This window comes from Sapajus apella, unplaced genomic scaffold (genome assembly GCF_009761245.1).
Source record: "Sapajus apella isolate SASKATOON/1434 unplaced genomic scaffold, GSC_monkey_1.0 scaffold110, whole genome shotgun sequence".
Lineage (NCBI taxonomy): Eukaryota > Metazoa > Chordata > Mammalia > Primates > Cebidae > Sapajus > Sapajus apella.
Window position 1 is genome coordinate 2,604,083 of NW_022437050.1, and position 25,575 is coordinate 2,629,657.

The following is a 25,575-nucleotide window of genomic DNA, read 5'->3' on the forward strand; positions in this document are numbered from 1 at the left end:
ATTGGAGATGCTGCACGTTCTGAGCTCTCTGGATGGATGAGAGCCTACCTGAGGTTTTAGAGCATACAAAATGCTGCTAGAGTCTGTGGGGCTTCCTCCTTCCCCCGACCCTTGATTACATACCTCAGCTCTCATATTTATCTCACTGTGTCAGGGATGACAAATGCCTGCTGCCTGGGCCTTCACTGATCATTTGCAGCAGTAATAGATCATAAGTCATGGTCCTTTTCCTTGCTGAGGCTAGATAAGCCCTCAGAAGACTTGGTGACGTAACACTCGACACAGCTGCCTCCAGGTCATCACTGTTAGGGGTGATGAAACTTTTTGCTCTCTCTGTTACATATTAGAGTGACTTATTCCAATGTTTAGATTCAAAGCTTCACGAGGGCAGGCACTTAGTGTGTCTTGTTCACTATTCTATCTTCAGCAACTAGCATGATACCTAGTCCATAGTGGGCCCCCAGTAAATGTGTGTGATTGTCCTCCAGAGGACTGTGAGTTTCTTGAGGACAAGAATTATGTCTAGATTATGTCTAAGACACAGTGAGGGCTCCATGAGTTTATTCTGAGTTCAATGCTAGTATCTATAATCACAGGGAGAAAAGAGTAGTCACTCATGCTTGGTGATGGATGTCACTTCACCAAATAACTGCCGTGCTGATGTGGGGCAGTTGGGACAGGTAGGCATGTCATCACTGTTGCATCTAGCTTTGGTTTCCAAGTGCAAAGACCCTTGCCTTTCCACTTAATCATCCGGGGGTCTTGATAAGTTATCACTGCGGTTTTAGGGATGAGGAAACTGACACTTGGAGAGATTTAAGATGATTGTTGAAAAGCATGTGACAATTGAATGTTGGAACTAAATCTAGAACCTGGGTCACCTCACCTGCAGGCCCTGGTCTTTCTCTGGCCACTGTACTGCTTTTTTTGAGTCTCTAAAGTTTTGACCCATAATTTGTCATATCCCGTGTTTTGGTTTGGAGGGTTTTTTGGGATCCTGGACCTACCATCCTTTAAAAGTTTTAAGTGTCACAGGTACAGCCTTCTTAGAACTTTTTAGATTTCCAGTCCAGAGATTCTTAACCTGGAGTCTCACAATGAGCTTGGTGGTGGGGGTGGGGGGTCCAAGAGATCCTGAACCACTTTTTATGTATATGTGCATTTCTCTGGAGAGGAAGTGTGAGTTTGCATCAGAGTCTCACAAAGGGCTACATGGCCCCATAATTAGTTTAAGAACCAATGATCAAAACCAACTTAGCCATGTTGCGTGTGGAGAAACTAAGACCTACCCAAGGAAATTTTACAGAACCATAATCTTTGACCAGAGATTCTATTTTTCTATCAACAGAGGACTGATTACTGTGAGCAGTAACCTCAGCTATGTCATCGAGCCCCTCCCTGACAGCGAGGTCCAACACCTAATTTACAGATCTGAACATCTCAAGCTGCCCCCGGGAAACTGTGGGATCGAGCACTCCAAGCCCACCACCAGGGACTGGGCTCTTCAGTTTACACAACAGACCAAGAAACGACCTCGCAGGGTGAGTTTTTGAGGCTCTCAGTGCAGAAACCAACTTGGGGACAAGCTTGTCCCCTCTGAGAATGCTAACTTTGAATCCAGTATTTCTAAATTGAAGGGTCATGGCTAAGAAGAAAGAAATAGCATTTTTCTCCTATTCTAAGTCAGTGCTGAGCGTGAAATACTCTTATAATAGAATAACTGCTTGTGAGGGAACGCACCAATACCTTTAAAACAGTCAGATGCTGACGTCAGAAAGCTTACAAAGTGAAAAGAAGACTGGGTGCCATGGCTTATGCCTATAGTCCTAGCACTTCGGGAAGCTAAAGCAGGCGGATTGCTTGAGGCCAGGAGTTCAAGTCCAGCCTGAGTAACATGGCAAAACCTCATCTCTACTAAAACTACAAAAGTTAGCTGGGCATGGTGGCTGGGCGCCTGTAATCCCAGCTACTCAGGAGGCTGAGGCACGAGAATCACTTGAACCCGGGAGACAGAGGTTGCAGTGAATTGAGATGGGGCCACTGTACTCCAGCCTGGGCAGTAGAGTGAGACCCTGCCTCAAAAATAAATAAAAAGTAAAAAAAAAAAAGTATGCCCTCCCTGTTGGAGCAGACACTTCACCATGTGCACACAGATCTCATATTGATTCATACTGAAAACAGAAAGGTGTTTCAAGGTTTCAAGGTTCTGTGGGAACGTGGTGGTTAGCACACTCCCTCTCATACGCTGGCCTCTGTCCTTCCTGTGCTCACCAGCTCATCTCAGTATTTTCTGAGAATAAAGGACCAGATCCGGTGTTCCAAAGCAGCCTCCAGCAATAACCAAATGGCAGTGGAAGGTGTTATGTGAGTGACGGCCACCACAGCCAGGAACACCTCTAGTACTCAGTGACAAAAGCGTTACGGAGGTAGCTGCTGCTTACCTAGCAGCTCTGTTTCTTAGCAGTTTTGATAAAAAATGAGGCCATGCCCACTATTTCTACAGCACTGATCTGTTTCTCTTTCTTAGAGGAAAAGGGAAGATTTAAACTCCATGAAGTATGTGGAGCTTTACCTCGTGGCTGATTATGCAGAGGTAAGTGGGAGGCCATGGGTTTTGCAGAAAAACTGCTGTCTTGATCACTTCCATTCCAGGCTCCCTGCCGCTTTGGGGAAATGCTGCCCATTCATCTTTCTCCAGTTCATCTATGATTTTGACCTTAAATCTGACCAAAGACTGGGCACAGTGGCTCATGCCTGTAATCCCAGCACTTTGGGAAGCCGAGGAAGGTGGATTACGTGAGGTCAGAAGGTCGAGACCAGCCTGGCCAACATGGTGAAACCCTGTCTCTACTAAAAATACAAAGTTAGCTAGGCATGGTGGCCAGTGCCTATAATTCCAGCTACATGGAAGACTGAGGCAAGAGAATTGCTTGAACTTGGGAGGTGGAGGTTGCAGTGAGCTGAGATCGCGCCACTGTACTCCAGCCTGGGCAACAAGAGTGAAACTTCATCTCAAAGAAAAAAAAAATCTGACTAAAGGCTCTTTTTGCCATTTTAAACATCGTTGTGGGGAACTCCTTCCACTCCCCCTACGACATACACTAAGCCTATCCTGGCTTGTTACATCAGTTACATAGAAAATTGAGATAGTTATCTGATTAACATTTCTTGAACTGGGTCTGAAGACCTTTAGGTTCTGGTGTTTATTCTTAGGAGTCTATGAATTGTCTATGGAAATTCTAAAACTTTTTTTTTTTTTAACAAAGATAATAAATATATTCCCAGTCATCTGATTGAAAACTATTTTCTTGCCCGTGTGTGTGGATCCATTTTTATAATCATATTGATGCCAAGTGATGACCTAAAGCCATGGTCCCCAAAATGTGGTCCCCAGAATGCCAGCATCAGCAGCACCTGTGAACTTGTATAAAATGCAAATTATTAGGCCCTACCCCCACCCTGCTGAATCCCAGACTGTCAGGGTGGGGTCCTGCAATCCATGTTTTAACAAGACCTCTGGGCAATTGGATTGCACAGGCCAGTTTGAGAATCACTGACCTAAAGGCATGGTAGTTCAGCCTTTAACTCCGTATTCCTCAAATCAGATAGGTTCTAGGATTTGATGAACTCTCACCTAGCTCAGCATAGATTTCATTTATTCATCAATGATTTCTTGATTTTCTGTTATGTGCCAAGCACCTGGACATATAGATCTCGAGAAGACAGACCCTCCCCTGGCATCACAGAGGAGTTTGCAGTAACAGCACACAAACCTATGGGTCCAAAGTGTGGTGATCACTAAGATGGACCATTGGGAGGGATGAGAGAGCAGATAGTGGGGGATCCAACATGGTTTTGCAGATTCAGGAAAGCTGCTCTGATGTTGCAGCAGATACCGTAAAGAGTGAGTTTAGGCCCCAGAGCCCATATTTGCCTAAATTAGCCAGATGTTACCTCCAATTCTCACTTTGTGTAATGACTCCACCATATAACTGCTAAGCGCATCTTCTGTGCATTCGATGTCATTATGAGCTGAGCACTTGCTGTGTTCAAGCAGGGCACACGCTGGCCTCGGTGTCCCCTGAGGATAGAGCCCATCGCAACCCCAGTCTGTCTGTATCCCGTCCACATGGTTTAGCTACCATCTCCCCAAAGACCTCATTCTAAGGCTGACTGAAGCTAGTCGCAATTCCAAAGCATGTGTCCTAGAGGCCCGGTAGTGGGAAGAGCACTAGGCTGCAGGCCAGAAGGTCCTCGAGTGTTAGTCACTGGATGTTAGTGGCAGAAGGAGGTAGCCCTTGGGCTGTCTTGAAAGACAAGGAGGAGTTAACGGGGCAGAGGAGTGGAGGTGAAGGGCATTCCGGGCCGAGGAAACATTGTGCTCTGCTTTGAAAAGTGTTTAGCTTTTTAATTGATGCTGGTACTGGTTTTTCCAACAGCTGTTTGTGTGTGTGTGCGCGCATGTGCGTGTGTTCTATGTTTTCTGTTTCCTCTCCAAAGACTAGTGTGTGTGTAGGGTGGGGGAATAGTGTGAGGAGCAAAATCCAAAGCTGGTTTAAAAGCCAGCTGGGGCTCCACAGTTGTGGGAGGAGGTAACTGACTGGCCTGCTCTGTATGACTGCCCATAGTGGAGGACCGGTGGAAGAAAACTGAGCTCCTCTGACTCTGGGACATTCTTCCATTTAAGCTTTGCATCTGTGATCATCTAATACAAAGATCTTGAGTCATTTTTTCCCAGCTACAGAATCCTTTGGTTAGGTGGAAGTTCCTGAGAACCCCAATAGTTAAGCATGTAGATCCCAGCTGCTCTAGTGTAAAGGTGGGGTGTTTCTCACCTTTGGCTTTACACTGTTCCCAGAGGAATCCCTGTGCAGAGTTTAAAACCCGTTGGGTGTGAATCTCCAGCAGCTGGAGGAGTGGGCAGCATGGTGGGAGGCAGGGATTAAGCATCTTCTATATCCTGACCTCTAGGGTCACAGGTCACCTCCAGAGAAAAAGTGTCTGCTCAAGGTGCCTCCAGGACTCTGGTGTCACCCAGAGCCATCTTTCTCTTACAAAGGAGAGTGTCTCAGCAACAGCCCTGGGTTCCCAACAGGGCTGTGATTCATGCAGCTGTGGCGGATAAGGGAATGTGCTCACTTCTCAGAGTCCTGGGCACCCCTCCGCTGAAAGCTTTGAATGATTCATGTGAGAGACTAGGGTGGGGGTGTAACAGACCAGGCTGGGTTCACAGGCTCACCAATCACCCACTCTCCACCCCTCTCCACCTGTCTCCATCCTCTGCCGACAGAAACGTCTTCTTGACAATTAATTAATTTGAGAGGAAGGGAAGGCAGGAAAGGGGAGGGCTGCTTTACTAGGATTTATAACCTGCTGCAGAAACAGGACAGCTTTCACCTCGGGGCTCTGAACACAGAGGAGGGAGTGGAGACACAGATGGGGAGAGCGAGACACTGCTGCTGCCTAGAGAAAGAGTTGTCAGCAGCAAAAATGAGCAGACAGCTCCTCACTCCCTGGGCCTAGGTGGGAGCTTCTAGGGTGGTTCTCAGCTTATTCGTTCCCCAGGTGGAATGGAGTCCAAAGAGGAATAAAGAGCAAGGTGGGCTGTTGTCATAGGGTCGACAGGATAGCTGTAAGCACAGGCCTGTAAAGGGTCTCCATGATGCTGGCACAGTGCAAACTGTCTGGGAAAGGACGGTGCTGCATGTGGTACTTGCTTTGTCACCCTAGAAAATGTGAGCTTGCGCCAGTCCTTTCTTCAGATCAGGGGTCTGCAACCTATACGCCATGGTCAAATCCAGCCCATTCTGTGTTTTTGCAAAGACTCTTTTACTGCAACACAACCAGGCTGTGTTGCAGTAAAAGATTGGTTTCTGTATTATCCAGGGCTGTTTCCAAGCCACCACTGCACAGTTGAGGAGTTGGAGCAGAGATTATATGGCCGCAAAGCCTAACCTGGCCTTTGCAGAAAAGGTTTGCCGACTCCTGCTTCAGCAGAATACGTTCCTTAAATTATGGTGGTCTCATTGGGCAGTTCTTTGAAGAAAAGGTTAACATTTCTTTGAAAGACAATGAAATCTGACCCTGATGTTCTCATAAATATTACTAAATGAATGGAAATGCTGCAACACTGTCTGCACCGAGAGACCAATTTAGAAATGGGAGGTCTCTATAATGAGAAACGTCTGGATTAACACCTTGGAAAGGTCAAAGTGACGGTGTCACACTGAATCTAACTCCAGAAAACGGTGGTGACAGATTCCCTTCTGATGAGTGGTAGTTTTAAGGAAGCCTAAGAATGTCCATGAGCAATGGGAAAAAGGGAAATGGTGGATTTCTTTCCTGTATCAGGGCCGGGACACACCTCTGGCCAAACAAATATGGGTGTTTTACTTGGCTGTTCTTGTTTCTTGCTTACTCTTGCGGGATTGGGTGGAGGAAAAGGACGTGAAGGTTTGGAACTGAGGTAACATGTATAGTGGACGCCCAAGGTAAATTAGAGAGGACCCAGATTCTATGTAACAATGGCAGTGTATAGGACGTGCCCTTCATTTGCAAATTGAATCGGCAATTGTAGCAGATTTTTCTCTTTACACAGTGAAGATTTCCTTCATTATTGTAGCTGAGACAGATCTGTCTTTTTGAGGCAGGAATGGTAAATAGGAGGTATTCACACTGAAATGTCCACTTTCTGGTACCCATGGCAGATATTTCTAATGGAACACAGCTTTCTTTCCTATGCTTGGTTGGAAATGTCTGATTGTGGCCAGGCGCGGTGGCTGGGAGCCTGAGGCAGACGGATCACTTGAGGTCAGGAGTTTGAGACTAGCCTGACCAACATGATGAAACCCAGTCTGTACTAAAAATACAAAAATTAGCTGACCATGGTGGTGCACGCCTATAATCTCAGCTACTTGGGAGGCTGTGACAGGAGAATTGCTTGAACCCAGGAGGTAGAGGTTGTGAGCCGAGATCGTGCCACTGCACTCCAGCCTGGGCGACAGAGTGAGATTCCGTCTCAAAAAGAAAAAAAGAAAAGGAAAGGAAGGAAAGAAAGAAGGAAGGAAAGAAACAAGGAGGAAAGAAAGAAAGAGAGGAAGGAAGGAAGGAAGGAAGGAAGGAAGGAAGGTCGGTCTGATTGAATCTGATGCAGTCTGAGAATTCCTCTCACTGTAGGAGGCACTGCCAGTGGGTCTGAGTGGCGTGCAAGATGAAGTCTATTTGCCTGTGTCATATGGTCCTCATTGTTAGCACTCATGTCATGCACATGGCCTCCCACTGTGGTTATTTCTGTGCACATTTTCCCAGCAGGTGTTCTTAGACCATTTCAATTGTATACTCCTTAAGTACAGGATCTGTCACTCAGGATCTGCCACAGTTATTTCTGGTCATTTCTGTTTTAATTGAAGCTCCTCTAGGCTTAGGTCCAAGATCTCACCCTTCTTTGTGTCCTACATAGGCTAAGCACGATTCCTTGCCCACAGCAGGCATTCGGCAACAATTCGAGCATTGCTGATTGACCACATGTAGGGAGGCCTCGTGAGATCTATGTGATGGTGGCTTCATGTTGGGGTGATGACCAAAGTGAGGATTGGATCAGTCCTCCTAAGCCCCAGTGGGAGTTTGCCAGAGGCCTTGTAGTTTGAAGGGCAGGAGAATAAGATGTGCTTCAAGGGTTAGAGGAAGGCAATTCAATAAGTATAATTATTGCATGCCTACTGTGTGTGCTGTGCTGAGCTAGTAGCTGGGGACATGAAGATGGATGTGGCAGGTCCTGCCCTCCATAAGCTCTTTCTGTGGCGGGGAAGACAATTGCACAAAAATGACTGCTCATAGAAGACAGAAGAAAATAAGAGCAAATTCAAAGATAAGTAATGGGGCACAGGAATTGTTCTGCAAGAGGCTCTGGGATCTCACATGATTCTGCTTGTTGCATTTAGTTTCAGAAGAATCGACGAGACCAGGACGCCACCAAACACAAGCTCATTGAGATCGCCAACTACGTTGATAAGGTGAGACCAGGTGTGTACTTTGTGGGAAAGGTGCCAGGTGCCAGCACTTCCAAGGGCGCCGGAGCTGCTTTCTGCTGGATTGGCCGCCCCAGCCAGCTTCTGGAAGGGAGTGAGCAATGCCATAGAGGCCCAGGGCGGTCATGACAGAGCCCTGAACTATGTATTCTTAGGCAAGTAACTCATTTTCTTTGGGTTGCAATTTTTTTGTTTTGTTTTCATCTTAGAAGGTCTGTCCTAAATCCATGATTTTTTTGTTGTTGTTATTTTTATTTTTCTTGTGGAATTTAAAAAAATGAAATCTTATGCCAATGCCTAATATAAAAGTTGGGTGAAAACAGACTGCTCTAAGCAGGAGCAGGGGTGAGGACCCAGAACACTGTCCTCCTGACCCCTTCCTCCTACCCCTGCAGGGGCTCCCGAGCGGCTTGGGGCATGGAAGAGCCCGGTTTAAGAATCCTGTAAGGTTCTTTAACGTTCCTTCCAGAAATAAGCCCAAGTATTGTCTGACTTAGGAGGGAATTGAAATGGCGGAGTGGGAAAGACACACAGCCTTAAAAGTTGAGAAGCAGGCTGCTTGAGAAGTGGGTTGCTTGGGGCTAATCTGTAAAGTCTCCATCTGTAAAACTATCCTAAAATTATGTCTTGTCTCTTAGGAAGGATGTGCAAATGGTTAGCTTTCCTAGGTTAGGACCTTTTAGAAGATGTTTTTGGGAAATAACTACATTTTTGAATTTTACTGAAACAGGCTGGTCTGGGACTTGGAAATACGTTGTGTATGTGAAAGAGGGTATTTGTTATAGTAGAAAATGCAGAATAGGTAACCTAGAATGACAGTAGCCTCTTGGTAGGATAAAGCATATAGTTTTTAAAAGTAGGCTTTAATGTGTTTGGGATCACAGGTCTCTTTGAGAATCTGGTAACATTTATTGAGCAATTTTAGAACACTCATAAAATTAATGAAGCTTAACCTTGGGCCTGCTAGGGATTCATGAATTCCAGGCCTAAAGGGAAAATCGTTTTTTTCTAAACACTAGAGCATATAGGAGATCACTTAAAATATTTTTTAGGGATTAATAAACAAATATATTCGTGTTCTGAAGTCATCGGATGGCGGTTTCTATGCCTATGTTTTTTTTCTGCTCTAGATGGCTCTGGAAACACAGGTCAGTGGTCAGTGACAGGTAGAAGTCAAACCCTGGCATTTCCTGGAAGGATAGACTCTAGGGACATAGTCCAGTCCTCTCTCTAGCTCCTGACTCACTCAAAAATAACATTTAAATCATCATACAACCCAAACACTCAACATCTGGGAAAACAAGGGAAGCTTATTTCCCTGGGGAGAATATGGGAGGCTGACTCTGCCTTCACCCATGTGACACATCTATTGTTTGGAGAGCTGGCAGGTGGGGAGTTGGCTGAGTATCCCCTCTGTGGGCTAGGTGATGGAACCAAGGGCGCTGGCGACAATGAAGGGAGAAGACAGAGGCACCAGCAAGCCCCAGTCCTTACTGGAAGCCCTAAGCATGGGTGGCCCGCGCATCCTGTGCAGTCTTTCCTGGCGGGTGAGGGAAGCCACGCCCACTTCTCTGGAACTTGCTGACCCAGCTACTTGAACTGAACTATTGCTGAACTAAAACTGGAATGAATTGCACTCATTTGCTGAATCATGAACCCGATCCAAAATGTTTTTCTGTAACTGAAGAAAAAGCCAAGTTTACTTTCTTTTAAAAGCTCCCTAGTAAAGCAAATTCAAATTGGAATCTGAACCTCTAATTTTCTGTAATGGTTGAACTGGCACAAAACAGAAAAATCAAAATTTCCATTGAAATAAACTGATATTTCACTGACTCTGGAGCCCATCTTGACCAGCGTTGTCTGGAGTGAGCGGATTATCGGGATGTGTAGACACCATAGCACTGAAGCAGTAAAGGGTCACATATAGTCTTTGGGTGGTGATTTGGGCCTTCATCCTGGTTCCACCATCTTCTTGCTGAGACTTTGGGCAAGTTCCTTAACTTCTCTAAGCCTCAGTGCTTAGTACATAAAAAGTGGTGGGAAAATGTTGGTGCTATGATTATTCTTTTTAGCTGGGCAGTCTCTACCAATTTCGGATTAAGGTGGTATCTCCTGCTCATGTGACCTCCCCATACGTGGGGCTTTTTATTAAGTCACTGGCTTAGTATTTGTAGGGTGAACCCATCAAAAAACCCGTTGCACCCACACCTTTCAGTGGTTTAGCTTTAAAGAAAACCTTCCTCCTGCGTACATTTGTATGAGATGAAAGATGTCAGGCCCTACAGATTAGATGCAGCTCTAGCCTTGAGGAGGTTGAGTCAGATCTTGCTTATAGAATTTTAGGATGTCTGGGTTGGACAAAACCCCGAAGATTACTAAGGAGTCTATTGCTTGCAACCTGCTTATTGTATCCCTGACAAATCCTGAGACTATCCAGGGATTGGGGAAGGGAATTTGAAGAGTAAGCATATGGATGCACTTTTACGTCATTTATACTTGTTTACTTTCAAAATGAGAGGGAGACATGTTATAATAAAGTAGCCATGTATTAATATAATTTGGTATATCCATACAAAAGAATATTGTTCAGCAACAAAGAGAAATCAGAAACGGATTCAGTCTGCAACATGGATGCATCTCAAAAACATTATGGTAAGTGAGAGAAGCCAGATACACAAAACCACATACTGTAAAACAAACGACCAGAAAAGGCAGAATAAAAACAAAGTAGATGCATGCTTGCCTGGGGCTGAGGGTGAGAATGGGAAATGACTGTAAATAGACATGAGGGATCTTACTGATGTGATGAAAATATTTTAAAACTGGATTATGTTGATGGCTTTTTTTTTTTTTTTTTTTTTTGAGATGGAGTTTCGCTCTTGTTGCCCAGGCTGGAGTGCAGTGGTATGCTCCTGGCTCACTGCAACCTCTGCCTCCCGGGTTCAAGCAATTCTCCTGCCTCAGCCTCCCGAGTAGCTAGGATTACAGGCTTGCGCCACCACACCTGGCTAATTTTGTATTTTTAGTAGAGACGGAGTTTCTCCATGTTGGTCAGGCTGGTCTCGAACTCCCGACCACAGGTGATCCGCCCACCTTGGCCTCCAAAAGTGCTCGGATTACAGGTGTGAGCCATGGCACCTGGCCAGTGATGGCTTTAAAACTTGGTAAATTTACCAGAAAGTATTGAGTCATACACTTAAAGTAGGTGGGCATTATGGTATGCAAATTATACCTCAACGAAGCAGTTTAAAAAAATTTGTCTATAAGAGAACTTTTTAGACACCCATGAGAAAGATAAGGCCCATGTAAGGAATTGGGAGAAAAAAATTGTACCGGACAGCCTGGCCAAGGGCACTGATTACAGAAGACAGCATAGCTCAGCTCTGAGCTTACTTGTGACCAGCTTTGTTTGAAAGCTTTCTTCTTATTTTAAAATGAAATTTATGTTTCTGTCTGTTTTACCTATTGACCTAAGCCCTACTTGAAAATCATGCAGAACAACGCTCATCATTTGTCCACATGATAGACCTATTCATATCTGAAAGCAGTTTTATCTTCTGTTTCAGTCATCTCTAAGCTAAGTCACAGCAGTTCTGCCACCAGAATGTTGTGCTGTCTCTCAAGATCTCATTTTCCCTTTCTAAAAAATGTCAATAACGCCAGTTCCCTCCTTCCCTTGGAGCCATGGGCAGAAGAGAAATCTGGTGTCTGTGCTCTGAGCTCTTAGGCTGAAAAGGGGCTTTTTTTTTTTTTTCAATTTATTTTTATTTTTTAGTTTTAGCTTTTTTCTTTTTAATCTCAAGCACCAACAGAATGAAAGGAAGGGGCTTTTAAATCCCAGGTGATACTGACAGATACTGTGGTTTTCCTGTGTCCTTTCAGTTTTACCGATCCTTGAACATCCGGATTGCTCTTGTGGGCTTGGAAGTGTGGACTCATGGGAACATGTGTGAAGTTTCAGAGAATCCATACTCTACCCTCTGGTCCTTTCTTAGTTGGAGGCGCAAGCTGCTTTCCCAGAAGAAACATGACAACGCCCAGTTAATCACGTAAATAGCCTTTTTTTCCATATGTTGTGTTGTCTTTGGCTGCAAAGCCTCTGCCCACCGTGCACGTGCTCAGAGTTTGCCCCATGGTGAGTGTTGGTTGCACAAGGCCATTCTGACTCTCTGGTCCAGAGACAGGCATTTCCTAAACATGCGCTCTGTACCAAGCATACCCCAGAAAATGTTTAAAACCCTGAGTCATAATAGTCCTAAGAAGTGTTTACAGTCTAAGGGAAAATTAGACTTACCCATATTCCGCTGAGCATCTGAAATAATTGAGTATGTATTTGGGAAGTGACTGACTCTTGGTCAGGTCTTAGACTTTCTAAGAGGCTCACCTCAATCTTCTTGGTGCTTTGTTCTAGTACATGAGCTGATCTCTCAACACAGGCACAGGAGAGGGGGCTCCTTTGTGTCCTTCACTTGGTTCCCAAGGGGCTCAGGGCTGAGTGTCTGAGACAGTCAAAGTGGCAGACAGTGCAGGAACTGAGGGTTTGGTGGGAGGGAGACTTTGAGGAGGGATTGTGCTGGATTTTCATCAGCCCCAGAGAGACAGTGATGGGGGTGGCAGCAGCATGTGACAGTGCCCCAGGGTGATTATTTGGTGTTTATTAGTGTTGACTTCTGAAGGTATTTTCAGGCAGTTACAACAAAAGGCATATAGATAATAAAACCACTTTCTTCTTCTTCTTTTTTGAGACAGAGTTTCCCTCTGTCGCCTGTGGCATGATCTCGGCTCACTGTAACCTCCACCTCCCCAGCTCAAGCAATTCTAGTGCCTCAGCCTCCTGAGTAGCTGGGATTACAGGCATGCGCCATCATGCTTGGCTAATTATTGTATTTTTAACAGAGACAGGGTTTATGCCACGTTGTCCAAGCTGGCCTTAAAGTCATGGCCTCAAGTGATCCGCCTGCCTCACCCTCCCAAAGTGCTGGAATTATAGGCGTGAGCCGTGGTACCTGGCCTTAAAACCATTTTTCTTCTGTTCCCTAAATATAGCTGAGTAAATAATCATTTAAACCTTGGCTTATCCTTTTAAAGACACTGGGAAAAATAACTGTCCCAAAAATAACTGGGCTGTGAGTAGTTACTCCATGACAGTACATTCACCCAGGAAGAGTCTTTGGTTATTAGAAGTTTTGGCCTGAACTTTGGAACATTTGGCAAATAACTAGTAGGACTTCATATCAGTTTGCATAGATTTTGCGTATTTCTTTCCAGATTGTTTATGTGAAGATAAGTCTGCCTGTAATTCAGCAAACATTTATTATAGACCCACTATGTGTTAGATTCTGTGCTAGGTTCTAGTGATCCTAAAATAGTTAAGATGGTCTTGCTGTCAGTTATATCATGCTCTAGATAAGAAGACAGACATGGAGTTAAGGACCATGTGATGAATTTCCATATAGATTCTTTAAGTGCATTATATTTCTGGCATGCACAGAAACACTGGTAGTCTTTTTTTTGTTTTGTTTTTTTCCTTCTCCCCTACCTGGGTGTGTATAACTGAAAGACAGATGTGTTCAACTGGAGAAAATGCAGCTTGCTGCTGGAAGATTAGGATCCCATTGCAAAACAAAGGCAGAAACAGCTCATTCTTGCACCCAGCTGTACTTTGTGAGGCTCCTGATGGGACACAGCTGTTTCCTTGGCCCCCGATTTTGTGGGAATCAAGCATCATCAGCCCCACAGCTGCTGCCCCAGTGCCCCCACCCCTACCACCTCTGGACTCACACCACAGAGCCAGGGATCAGGCATTGGATTCTGGCAGCTGGTGGAAGTGGGCATGATTCACTTCAGCATCAGAATCTGTGCCTCCCTTCCATCAGCCTTTCCCTCTGACCTTTTCCTGTGCAGCAGGAATGCGACGCAGCTTTGCACACCCTGCCCTTTTCCTTCCAAGGAATCGGCTATGGGTATATTGTGGGGGATAAGTGACCTTTCTCTTTTTGTTTTTCTCTGGAGCCATGAGGGAGTAGGTGACAGGAAGTGAGAGGTGTGGTGAGCTGGAAGTTGTCCAGTTGGCCTCGTTACAAGGGCCCTTCTCCTTGGGAATGACCTGGGAAAGTCAGCGGGGCCAAGGAACACCATGATGGCCACCTACTCCTGGGCATATTGGAATAGCCCTCTCAGTCCCCTCCCCAGTCACCCTCTCTCCTTGCCACCTGCAGGGGCATGTCCTTCCACGGCACCACCATCGGCCTGGCCCCCCTCATGGCCATGTGCTCCGTGTACCAGTCTGGAGGAGTCAACATGGTGAGTCTCAGACCATGTGTATGTGCTGCAGAAGGTGCTGAACAGCCTTACAAACCAGAGGTCATGTTTTGAAAAATAAGTTGATATTTGTTATTGTAGCAGAAAAAGCTTTGACATCAGGAAGGGCAATTGTTTGAAATAGAGTCATTAAGCTCTAAGAGATGGAGGTACCCAAGGGTGAATTTTCATTTACTATAGTTCATTCTGTATTTTCAAGCTCAGGAACCCGCAAGAGATTACACGAACACATCACTAGATCTCATATGTTCCAAACCAGGGGCTGGAAAATACCAAGAGACTGGAGGTTAAAGTGTTTTTATTCCAGGTCTTGCACTGTTATGTATGTCATTAAGAAAGAAGAACCCGTGTCAAAGTCATGGTTAGAAAATTACTGCCTTCTTTTGAAATTCACTCTGACTTTGTGAGACTATTTGTTTTGACTCTTCATTTCTGACCTGTGAAGTGCATTTCAAGGAAGACTTCTCTCCATCTGTCTGTCCCTCTATCCATTCTGTATTTATTGACAAAGTAACATGATGGCCAAAACCACAGGCTCTAGGGTCTGAGCCTGTTGGGTTCAAAGAACAGCTGTATGACTTTGGGTGAGTTAATGAGTGTCCTCAGCTGTAAAAAACAGATGGCTTTGCAGTTGATCATCTTAGGATAAGAATGTGAATTAAATGAAATAATGCAGGAAACACACATCCATATTTAGTAAATCTCTCTCTGCTGCTTCTTTCCTGTTGGGGTTTTTCTCCTTGATTTCTTTAGCTTTCGCATCTGACATGTACACGTCAGACGGTGTGTAAAGTGCTATGCCTGGAGTTTATCTGTCTTGTGTGGCTTTCAGGAAACACTAAGCCAAGTACACTGTATGTTTGAATCAAGGTGGTGTTTTCTGTGTCAATTCCCTTGTGTCTGGAGAGAGAGATACGTTAAGAAGAAGAATGGGGGGAAAATCTTCCTCTTTCATTTATTCAGAAAGCGTTTATTGGTCTGGAAGTTCATGAGTAGGTCAGTTGTGGTCTGCAACCTTTGAGAACTCAGAAACGTGGACTTTTAAGCATTTGATTTCCTCTTACTGACAGCAGATTCAGCCTTGCAGTCAGAGGCCCACATGGCATGTCTGTACACTCAGTGGCAGTGGAATTGGTGGAGACCTATAAGACTTGGCTAAGGAAAAGGCAGGGATGAGGGGCAGAGGCGGATCTGTCCCCTTGACTTTGACCTCAACTCTGTCTTCTGAGCAGGATCACTCCGAGAATGCCATTGGTGTGGCTGCTACCATGGCCCATGAGATGGGTCACAACTTTGGCATGAGCCACGATTCTGCCGATTGCTGCTCGGCCAGTGCGGCTGATGGTGGGTGCATCATGGCGGCTGCCACTGGGTGAGTCGAACAGGAAGAGGGAGGATGGGGAGGGGGCGGGTACGCCTGGGCAGTGTGACCCAGGGGTTCCTCACAGCTGGCCCCACCGAGGCTCCCTTCTACTTCTGATGGGACCAAAAAATGTGGTTTTTACAACAAAGAAATTGAGAGAAGACCAAGGCAAATGTGTGGCAAGAACTTAGGTTTTCAGCAGGAGATTTGGTGCTGGTGTGACCCTAGATTTACTTAATTTTTGTTTTAAGGTGTTGAGTTACAAAATTGGCTTGGCCATATATATCTTTTTTATTTCATAAATTTTCTTTCTGAGACACAGTTTCACTCTTGTTGCCCAGGCTGGAATGCAATGGCATGATCTCGGCTCACTGCACCCTCTGCCTCCTGGGTTCAAGCAATTCTCCTGCCTCAGCCTCCTGAGTAGTTGGTATTATAGGCATGCACCACCATGCCCAGCTAATTTTGTATTTCTAATAGAGGTTGAATTTCTCCATGTTGGTCAGGCTGGTCTCAAACTCCCGACCTTAGGTGATCCACCCACCTTGGCCTCCCAAAGTGCTGGGATTACGGGTGTGAGCCATTGCACCTGGCCTATTTCATGAATTTTTGAAGAGGATTCATTTTGATCATAGCCACAAGCCTTAATTCTTCTATCCCAAGAGTGTTGGATCAGTGCTGTTTCAGTTCCAGGCTTCACTGAAAGCTTGAGTGGAACAGAACAAGGTGAAGAAGGGAACCATCCACACACCCCACAGTGACTTCTGAGGGAGTTTGCAGCCTGCATTACCCATGAGGAACAGGGCAAGGCAGCTGCATCTCCCCGTGGTCATGAGGGCATTTTAAAACCGGAGCCTTTTTGAAGAGAATTAGAGAGTTTCTTCAAAGGACTTGTCTTCTAGCATCTGGACTCAGGTAGCACAAAGCATTGGGTTCTTCCAGATTCTTTGGAAGGCATCATGGTGGAACCTTGTGTTCCCTCACCCCAGACCATTAGGGCCTGCTTATGATCTTAGAGAATAATGTTTCAGTGTCTCCAAGAAACAATGCAGCTTTCTTAGAGCTCTGGTGTCCATTTTAAAAACCTTCTCATCTGTGACGTAGAAAGGATGATGTTGGCTGGGTGCAGAGGCTCATGCCTATAATTCCAGCACTTTGTGAGACCGAGGTGGGTGGATCACCTGATGTCAGGAGTTCAAGACCAGCCTGGCCAACATGGTGAAAACCTGTCTCTACTAAAAATACAAAAATTAGCCAGGTGTAGTGGTATGTGCCTGTGGTCCTAGCTACTAGGGAGGCTGAGGCAAGAGAATCACTTGAACTTGGGAATCGGACGTTGTAGTGAGCCAAGACTGTGCCACTGCACTCCAGTCTCCAGCCTGGGCAACAGAGCAAGACTCTGTCTCAAAAGAAAAAAAAAAAAAAGATTATGCTACAGCTTCATAGTTATGTACAGATCCCTAGGAGCTCACGGTTAATTAAGCCTGTCCCTTTCTTTCTAAATCTCAAATGCATATCTGAAGACAAATGATTGAGAGTTATATTGATTACTACTCCAATTCATTTTTAAGTCATTCACAAATTTGGATACATAAACAATTATTAGTAACAAATGCCTTGTAGCATACCTTCCCACTGAAGGAAAACCTCCAGTTTTTTGAGGGTTTAGCCTTCAATTGGTTTAGAGAATTGGGAGCAGGATAACTCTCCTTTTGTAGACCCAGATGGTTGTACTTTTTGTCCTTTTTACCAAAGTGGGACCCAGGCTCTTCCATACGCCTGTGATAAAGAGCATGTGTTTGTGAGCTGGCTGGTTGAGTTTGGAGTGCCCTCTGCCTCCTTAGAACAGAGATGAGATCACTGGCCCAAAAAGAAATGAAACTTAGGATCTTGGCATTTTTTGGCCTGGTCCTCTGTTGCAAGAGAATATTCACCTGATACCAGCTTCAGGAAAAGTTTGAGTTGGCTGGTGTTTTCTTAAGCTCTAAGGCTTGGAAGACCTATTGTAACACACTCACAACCCTTTCCTTGTTCTAGCCCCCTCGTGCAATGGGCAGCAATTGCTACTCCTGATTCACAAATACTTCCTCCATGCAAAGTGAGAAAAATAAAATGCTATGTGGTTAATATCTCATCACTAAGGATGACAGAATTCTAAATTAATATATTGGTAGATGTTCTAAAAGGCCAGAATGTGTGTGTGTGAGACTATGGGAGTCTGAGCCCAGGTGGAGTCAGCCCTGTGGGTGTCAGGAGTGACACCTGCCTGACTGCTGGACGCTCAGACTCCCCACTAATTCCCGCCTTGTCCTCTGCCAGGCACCCCTTTCCCAGAGTGTTCAATGGATGCAACAGGAGGGAGCTGGACAGGTATCTGCAGTCAGGCGGTGGAATGTGTCTCTCCAACATGCCAGATACCAGGACGCTGTACGGAGGCCGGAGGTGTGGGAACGGGTACCTGGAAGATGGGGAAGAGTGTGACTGTGGAGAAGAAGAGGTGAGGGACCACAGTGATGCTGGCGGGAGGGAAAGAATTTGCATTGATTTCAAAGCTCAAGGTCAAAAGAGAACACAATTGAAAATTTCTTAGTCACAGGCATTTCCTACACACAGCTATCCAAAACCGCATGCCAAATAAGATGTGGAGAGGAAGCCTTCCAGATGGATCTTTCTGCTGCCTCTTCCAGTTTGTAGTCAGCATCATTAGTGTCCACAATCAGTTCTCCTTGTGAGCATCTGGTCTAACCAGAAACCACGATCGCGCGACATGTTGACTCTCTCTTCCTCCATGGAGCTGCACATGCCTCCTTGGCCCCCCAGCTGCACGGAATTTATTCTGGAGGCCACACAGCCGGATACAGGGACTTGCACAGGGGCCTTATGAGGATGCTTAAAATAACAAGCTCGCACTGTTTAGGCTGGAGGAGAGATGATGGAAAGGGGATGTAGGAAGTGCTGTCAGGTCTTGAAAGGGCTGCTAGGAGGAAGATGGGTCAGAACTGTTTGTGTGTAAACTCTCCTTCCTTCTGATCTTCGCAGTGAGTGTGGCGGGCACATGGCAGACCCTGGTCATTTTTAACAAATGCAGGTGGTTCTGCAGAAAGCAGACCTGGAGTGTTTCATCTCTGTATTTTGAAGGCTGAAAATATGTTAATACATGCGTAACAATTTGGGGTAGATAACAAGTAACAGTAAATTAAAGGGGTGAGACTGAAGTTGTGTTTATATGGAAAAAAACAATTTGATTTTATGGCCTCTTCTGTTTTGTTTTGTTTGAAACGGAGTCTTGCTCTGTCACCCAAGCTGGAGTGCAGTGACATGATCTCTGCTTATTGCAACTTCCACCTCCAGGGTTCAAGTGATTCTCCTGCCTCAGTCTCCCAAGTAGCTGGGAATACAGGTGTGTGCCACCACACCTGGTTATTTTATTTTTATTTTTATTTTTTGGTATATTTAGTAGAGACAGGATTTTGCTACATTGGCCAGGCTGGTCTCGAATTCCTGACCTCAGACGATCCACCCACCCCAGCCTCCCAAAGTACTGTGATTGCAGGCGTGAGCCACCGCACCCAGCCTATGACCTTCTCTATGATGTGATTTTCTGTTTTTAATGCCAGCATGTAACTTTCAGAATAAAACAAGAACTAGTCAAGGATGCCACCCCACCACTGTGAGCTCAGAGAGATCAACCCAGACCCATCAGAAAGGAGGGAGTGGTCTGAGGATGCAGGGCCCAGTGGGTTGAGGAATGGGCTGAGAGTGGATTTGGCCAGCTGGCTTATGTTCTGAGCAGCTGCTCATTCAACAGATACACTGAGTGTGGGCTACTGTGTCTGGTCCTAAGGTTAGGATGAATGGCAAAAATGACATAGTTCCTGTCCTTTGAGAGCTGATAGTCTAGTGGGGGGAACACAGATTGAAATAATTGCAAAAGAATATATGTATGGTCCATGGCAAATGCTAGGAAGACAAATTACACAGCGCTTTGAACATATATAATGTGAGGGGGAACCTCCTTGCTTGGGTGGGAGGTGACGTGGAACCCCTATCTAAAGACTGTGTTAGGAGTTGGCAAGGCATGCAGGAGGGAAGGCAGGTGGAAAGGGAGCCTGTGCCTTGGTGGGAAGAAATATGGTACTTTAGGAAGGCAGGAACATGGAGCCCAGCATGGTGGGTGATTAATTGGAGGAAAGTGTTGTGTTTCTTCTCTTGGGGGAGACAGGTGGACAGGTGTCTGTGGTCGGGATGGGATGTGGCTCTCCATAGGCTAGAGCTCCAGACTGTTATGGGTATGATGAGGCTGATAAGCCTGAGGCGGGCCCCAGGTAGACCTGACTTGAATTCGGCAGGCATATCCCCTGGTCAGCCACTGGGCTTGCCTGAGCTGCAGCATCCCCATCTGTGGAATGGGGACAAGGCTGCCTCATAGGGCTGTGGTGGAGAGATGTGTGGAAGCCCACACACTCATCACTGGCTGATGGATTGGCCTGTGACTACTGTAAGAGTGTGATGAGGACACTCAGGGTCACTGGAGCTCCTGATCATCTTTTGAAAATCTCAGGCTGGGGAGAAGGAAGTAAGAGAGGAGAGCAAAGAAACCTTAGAGACCCTCTGTTCCAGAAAGGTCCAGGCCAGGAAGGGCTTAGGAAGGGAAGCAAGATGGAGAAGGAAGTCTGAGGAAACAGGCCCAGGAGTTGACATAAACTATCCAGAGAGGCTGTCCCAGCAGGCCCTTGCACCGCCAGCCCCTTTTTACGAGATAAGAAAGGCAAGGAGGGTTGGGGCAGGAGGGCGCCCATGAAAGACAAAGTGGATGCTCTACTGGGGATGAGAAAGAAAAATCATAACATTTCCATATACTGTGCTAAAAAGTCAGTTTTAGAAGAATACATGGTTACAGGGAGAAATATGCATGTCATATTAAGTTAAAAACACAGATGCTGGAGAGGATGTGGAGAAATAGGAACACTTTTACACTGTTGGTAGGAGTGTAAATTAGTGCAACCATTGTGGAAGACAGTGTGGTGATTCCTCAAGGACCTAGAAATAAAATTCCATTTTACCCAGCAATCCCATTACTGGGTATATACCCAAAGGATTATAAGTCGTTCTTTTGTAAAGACACATGCACATGTATGTTCATTGAGAGACTGTTTACAATAGCAAAGACCTGGAACCTACCCAAATGCCCATCAAAAATAGACTGGACAAAGAAAATGTGGCACATATATGCCATGGAATACTATGCAGCCATAAAAAAGGATGAGTTCATGTCCTTTGTAGAGACATGGATGAATCTGGAAACCATCATTCTCAGGAAACTGACACAAGAACAGAAAACCAAACACCACACACATGTTCTCATTCATAGGTGGGTGTTGAACAATGAGAACAAATGGACACAGGGAGGGGAACATCACACATTGGGGTCTGTTGTGGGGTGGGGGGCTAGGGGAGGGACAGCAGGGTGTGAAAAAGCAGGGAGGGATAACATTGGGAGAAATGCCTGATGTAGCGACAGGGGGATGGAGGCAGCAAACCACTATGGCATGTGTGTACCTATGCAACAATACTGCAAGATCTGCACATGTACCCCAGAACTTAAAGTGCAATTAAAAACAAAACAAAACACGGTAGATGCTATGATTTTATAAAATAAATGTAAATACATATGCATGTGTGTAGAAAATGCCTGGGAAAATATTCACACTCAAAATGTAGTTGTGTCTTAGGCGGGCATGGTGGCATGCGCCTGTGATCCCAGCTGCTTGGGAGTCTGAGGCACGAGAATCACTTGAAATCAGGAGGAGAAGGTTGCAGACTGTCTCAAAAAAAAAAAAAAAAACAAACGTAGCTGTGTCCAAATCATGTTACTAATGATTGTGCATATATATGGTTCTTGTGATAAATGCACACTAGCTTAGTGACAAAGCTGTCACATGATTTTTGAGATCAGGAGTTTCTAGGCCAGATGCGGTAGCTGGTGCCTATAATCCCAGAACTTTGGGAGGCCAAGGCAGGCGGATCACTTGAGGTCAGGAGTTCAAAACCCAGTCTCTACCAAAAATACAAAAATTAGCCAGGCATGGTGGCATGCACCTCTGGTTCCAGTTACTTGGGAGCCTGAGGCAGGAGAATCGCTTGAACCCAGGAGGCAGAGATTGCAGTAAGCTGAGATACTGTACCACTGCCCTTCAGCCTGGGTGACAGCGAGACTCTGTCTCAAAAAAAAAAAAAAAGAGTTGCTAGAGAGCTGGGGTTCCCAGGCTATAGAGGTAGGGGTTGGGGAAAGTGTTGGGGGTGGTAAAGGCCCTCCCCCACTCACACCCACCCCACTATCTCCCCAGGAATGTAACAACCCCTGCTGCAATGCCTCTAATTGCACCCTGAGGCCAGGGGCAGAGTGTGCCCACGGCTCCTGCTGCCACCAGTGTAAGGTAAGTGGCCCCTCCTTCCTCAGCGCTGTGGGCCCTGATCTGACAGCAGGACTACAGGACTGCTCTGCTGGGGATTTGCCTGCATCCTGGGGGAGTGATGGCAAGAGTTTCAGAAACATGGAGCAGGAAAGGTGCCTTGAATAAAATTTGCTATTCATATACTGGGCCGCACTGAATTCAGATCATCCCAGAGGCGTCTGGTGGCTCTTTCGGAATGGTATTTTTAAAATTATTATTATTTAAAGATGTGTCCAGAGAGAGTGGTCTTGATTTTACTGAGTTCATAAACAATAATAATTATCATAATCTGTATTGGCATTAATGGATCTCTTAGTAGATGCCAGGCACTGTGCTGAGAATTTTATGTACGTTATCTCATTTGTTCCTCACAAAAACCCCATAAAATATATGTTATCATCCTCATTTTAAGATGCGGAAACTAGCACTTATCAAGGATAAGAGGTTTATTGGGAATCAGGCAGTCAGGAAGGGCCTGAATCCAGCTTTCCCTGACTCTGGAGCCCACTTCTGTAATATTGACGTGGGAGATAAATCGTCCATTACCGCTAGCGTTACTGTAGAACCACAATCTCGAATCCACAGTTCTGAAATTCAGAGAGTTCTAAAAGCCAAAAAAAAAATGTAAACATATTTGGTGACAAAACTTGACCTGGATTGACATGAGACAAATTATAATCTTTTAAAAAAATCACTCCTAAAGTGAATATTTATATTGCATTGCAGAAATATTAATATGTTTGATCAGAAGGTGTTATCCCCGGCCTTGCTGAGGGGTTATATAATATACATATGTAGTTATATATGCAGACATGTGTAATTATCCATATATATATACATGTGTAATTATATATGTACATCCATATACATATGGACCTATGTATTATAGTGCCTGCTTTCTAAATCTGAAAAGCCTGAACCCCATCTGGCCCCAACATTTTAGGCAGGAACTGTGGGCCCGGGCATCTGGCCAGCACTTGCTGCGTGCCCATCATGTGCCAGATTACCATTCACATACTTTGTTCTAACTCATGTTTAATCACCCCATGAGTAGGTCACCATCCTGAGTTGTGGGTGAGTGAGCACACACAGGTTACACAGCAGATGTCCAAGGCCCTGCTGATGGTTAAGGAGCTGGGATTTGTGCCCAGGCAGGCTGGCTCTGAGGCAGGTCCTCTTTGCCCCCACCTGGCCCTGGGTGGCAGAGGTGTGTCCTCTAGCTTCCTCCTGCATATACCTTCCCTGCCCACACTTGCAACTGGGCATCCACTCAGCAAGCTGCTCAGCTGGCTTCTCAGCCTGAGCCTGGTCAGTGGAGAAGGCTGTCTGCCTTCTTTCCCGGGAGGAGCCTGTGAGTGGGGAGGAGTTGCCCAGGAGCAGGGGAGGGGGCTCTATTCTCAGTCACAGGTTTCCTAGCCTGGCTGTCAGAATTTGCACAGCATCTGGTCTGGCCATGCTTCCCCCAGGGAGGCTGTGCTGGGTCAAGTTCTTCCACTCTTGGCCAAGGCTTAAGCATAAGCCTGGAGTGGACCCCTTCATTGCACCCAAGAATTTCAGTTTGAGCCTCAGAAAGGATTCCCTGGTGTCCGAGACTTTGACTTTGACTATGTGATTTGGGGCAACCTATTAACTAAGCATAGGTTCTTTATTTGGAAAATGGGGTGAGTATTAGTAACACTGATTACTCAGGGAGGCTCTAAAAATCTTCACCCTTTGCCCCAGGTGTGCTGCTGAGCAAGTTATTGATCTGCAATGTGGGGCAAATAGCAGTATGTATCTCATGGAAGTTGTGAGGATCCCACAAGATATGTGTATGTCACATACTCAGCCCAGTGCCCGGCTCCATAGTGGGGATGGATTATTGCTGAGGTGCTTTGTAAACTCACAGATGTTCTGTGAATGCTAGGGGTGTGTCTGTGTGTGTGTGTTAGCGGGTCTGGCTCCTCTGCCACTTATAAGACTTGGGATACATAGTCTAACCTCTTTAAGCCTACATATGTTATCATCTGTAGGAGGGATAATTATATTACATAGGACTGTCATGAAAACTAAATGAAGTCATATTTGTACTGGGCACTTCAGTGGGAGCTGCATAAAAGCAGCTATTACTAAAGCATGTGGTGAACTGTAAATTGTGCACGTATTATTTCTTGCCTCTTTCTTAAGACTGCTATGAAGAGAAAGTGAGATAGCATTTGTGAAAACACCTTGAAATTCTGCCAGTATTCCTGTGGGAAGGCTGAAGATGGTTTGGGCTAATGAGGTCATATCAAAAGTGCTGGTGATGGAAATCATGGTGATGGAAACTTCTGTTCCGTGGGAGTGATGCTTATAGCCCTTGGGCAGCAGGGTTGAGGGCAGGGAGGAGACTGACTGTGTGTTTCCTCTCGTTCCTTGGCTCAGCTGCTGGCTCCTGGGACCCTGTGCCGTGAGCAGGCCCGGCAGTGTGACCTCCCGGAGTTCTGCACGGGCAAGTCTCCCCACTGCCCTACCAACTTCTACCAGATGGATGGTACCCCCTGTGAGGGTGGCCAGGCCTACTGCTACAACGGCATGTGCCTCACCTACCAGGAGCAGTGCCAACAGCTGTGGGGACCCGGTAAGGCTCTCCTGGGGAACATGGCTCTCCCCAGCTCACTGTCTCCCAGCCAGCCTCCCCTGCCCTCAGAGTAGCTTGGAATCTTGGCTTCAGGATGGCACCTCTAGATACTACCTGTTTTATCCCCTTGACTCAGGTTAGATGTTCAGAGAGAAGCAGAGGACAGTGTTTCTTCCCAGTCCCTTGATGCTTTTCATTCTCAGAGTGGACAGATGAATGAGTAATCCAAAAGAAAATGAGCAGAGGATGGAGACAGAGAAGCAAATGCAAATGGCCCTTAAGCTATGAAAAGAGCTTTAACCTCGGTCATATTAATTGAAAGCAAATTATAATTATTATGAGGTGAGATTTTTCATATATCAGATTGTAAAGACTGAGAGTTAATGTAATAATAATATAACAACAATAATAATGAGACAGTGTTGTGGAGGGTGTGAAGAAACAGGTAGGTATGACCCCTATGAAAAGCAATTTGGAGGTATACTTAGAAACGAAGCTAGCACTTACTTGTACATGTGTTGAGGATATATTTACACAGTTGTTTACTGCACCATGTCAGCTATGCCAACAACAAACTATGTGTCGTTCAGTAGGGACCGATTAGCTCTGGTACATTCACATAATGCAATGCTTTGTGGCTAAACAAGGAGGCAGCCCTATATTTACTGAATAAAATTATCTTCCACAAAAAATTAAGTGAAAACGCAAGGTGTAGAACAGTGAATAAAATGTGCTTCCAAGCCAGATGTGATGGCTTGCACCTGTAAACCCAGCTACTCAGGAGGCTGAGTGGGGAGGATGGCATGAGCC

General features: G+C 45.6%; 1 protein-coding gene across 2 annotated transcripts in view; it reads left to right on the forward strand.

Moving 5' to 3' along the window:
* The window catches only part of ADAM19 (ADAM metallopeptidase domain 19), a 99,570-nt gene that overhangs the window by 53,599 nt on the left and 20,396 nt on the right, over window positions 1–25,575 (forward strand). For both annotated transcript variants that reach the window (XM_032259554.1, XM_032259553.1), the window contains exons 6-14: window positions 1,349–1,541; window positions 2,528–2,593; window positions 7,941–8,012; window positions 11,910–12,076; window positions 14,246–14,330; window positions 15,581–15,720; window positions 18,031–18,208; window positions 22,059–22,148; window positions 24,570–24,765. In XM_032259554.1, coding sequence (XP_032115445.1) covers window positions 1,349–1,541; window positions 2,528–2,593; window positions 7,941–8,012; window positions 11,910–12,076; window positions 14,246–14,330; window positions 15,581–15,720; window positions 18,031–18,208; window positions 22,059–22,148; window positions 24,570–24,765 — 1,187 coding nt within the window. The remainder of the gene's footprint in view (window positions 1–1,348; window positions 1,542–2,527; window positions 2,594–7,940; window positions 8,013–11,909; window positions 12,077–14,245; window positions 14,331–15,580; window positions 15,721–18,030; window positions 18,209–22,058; window positions 22,149–24,569; window positions 24,766–25,575) is intronic.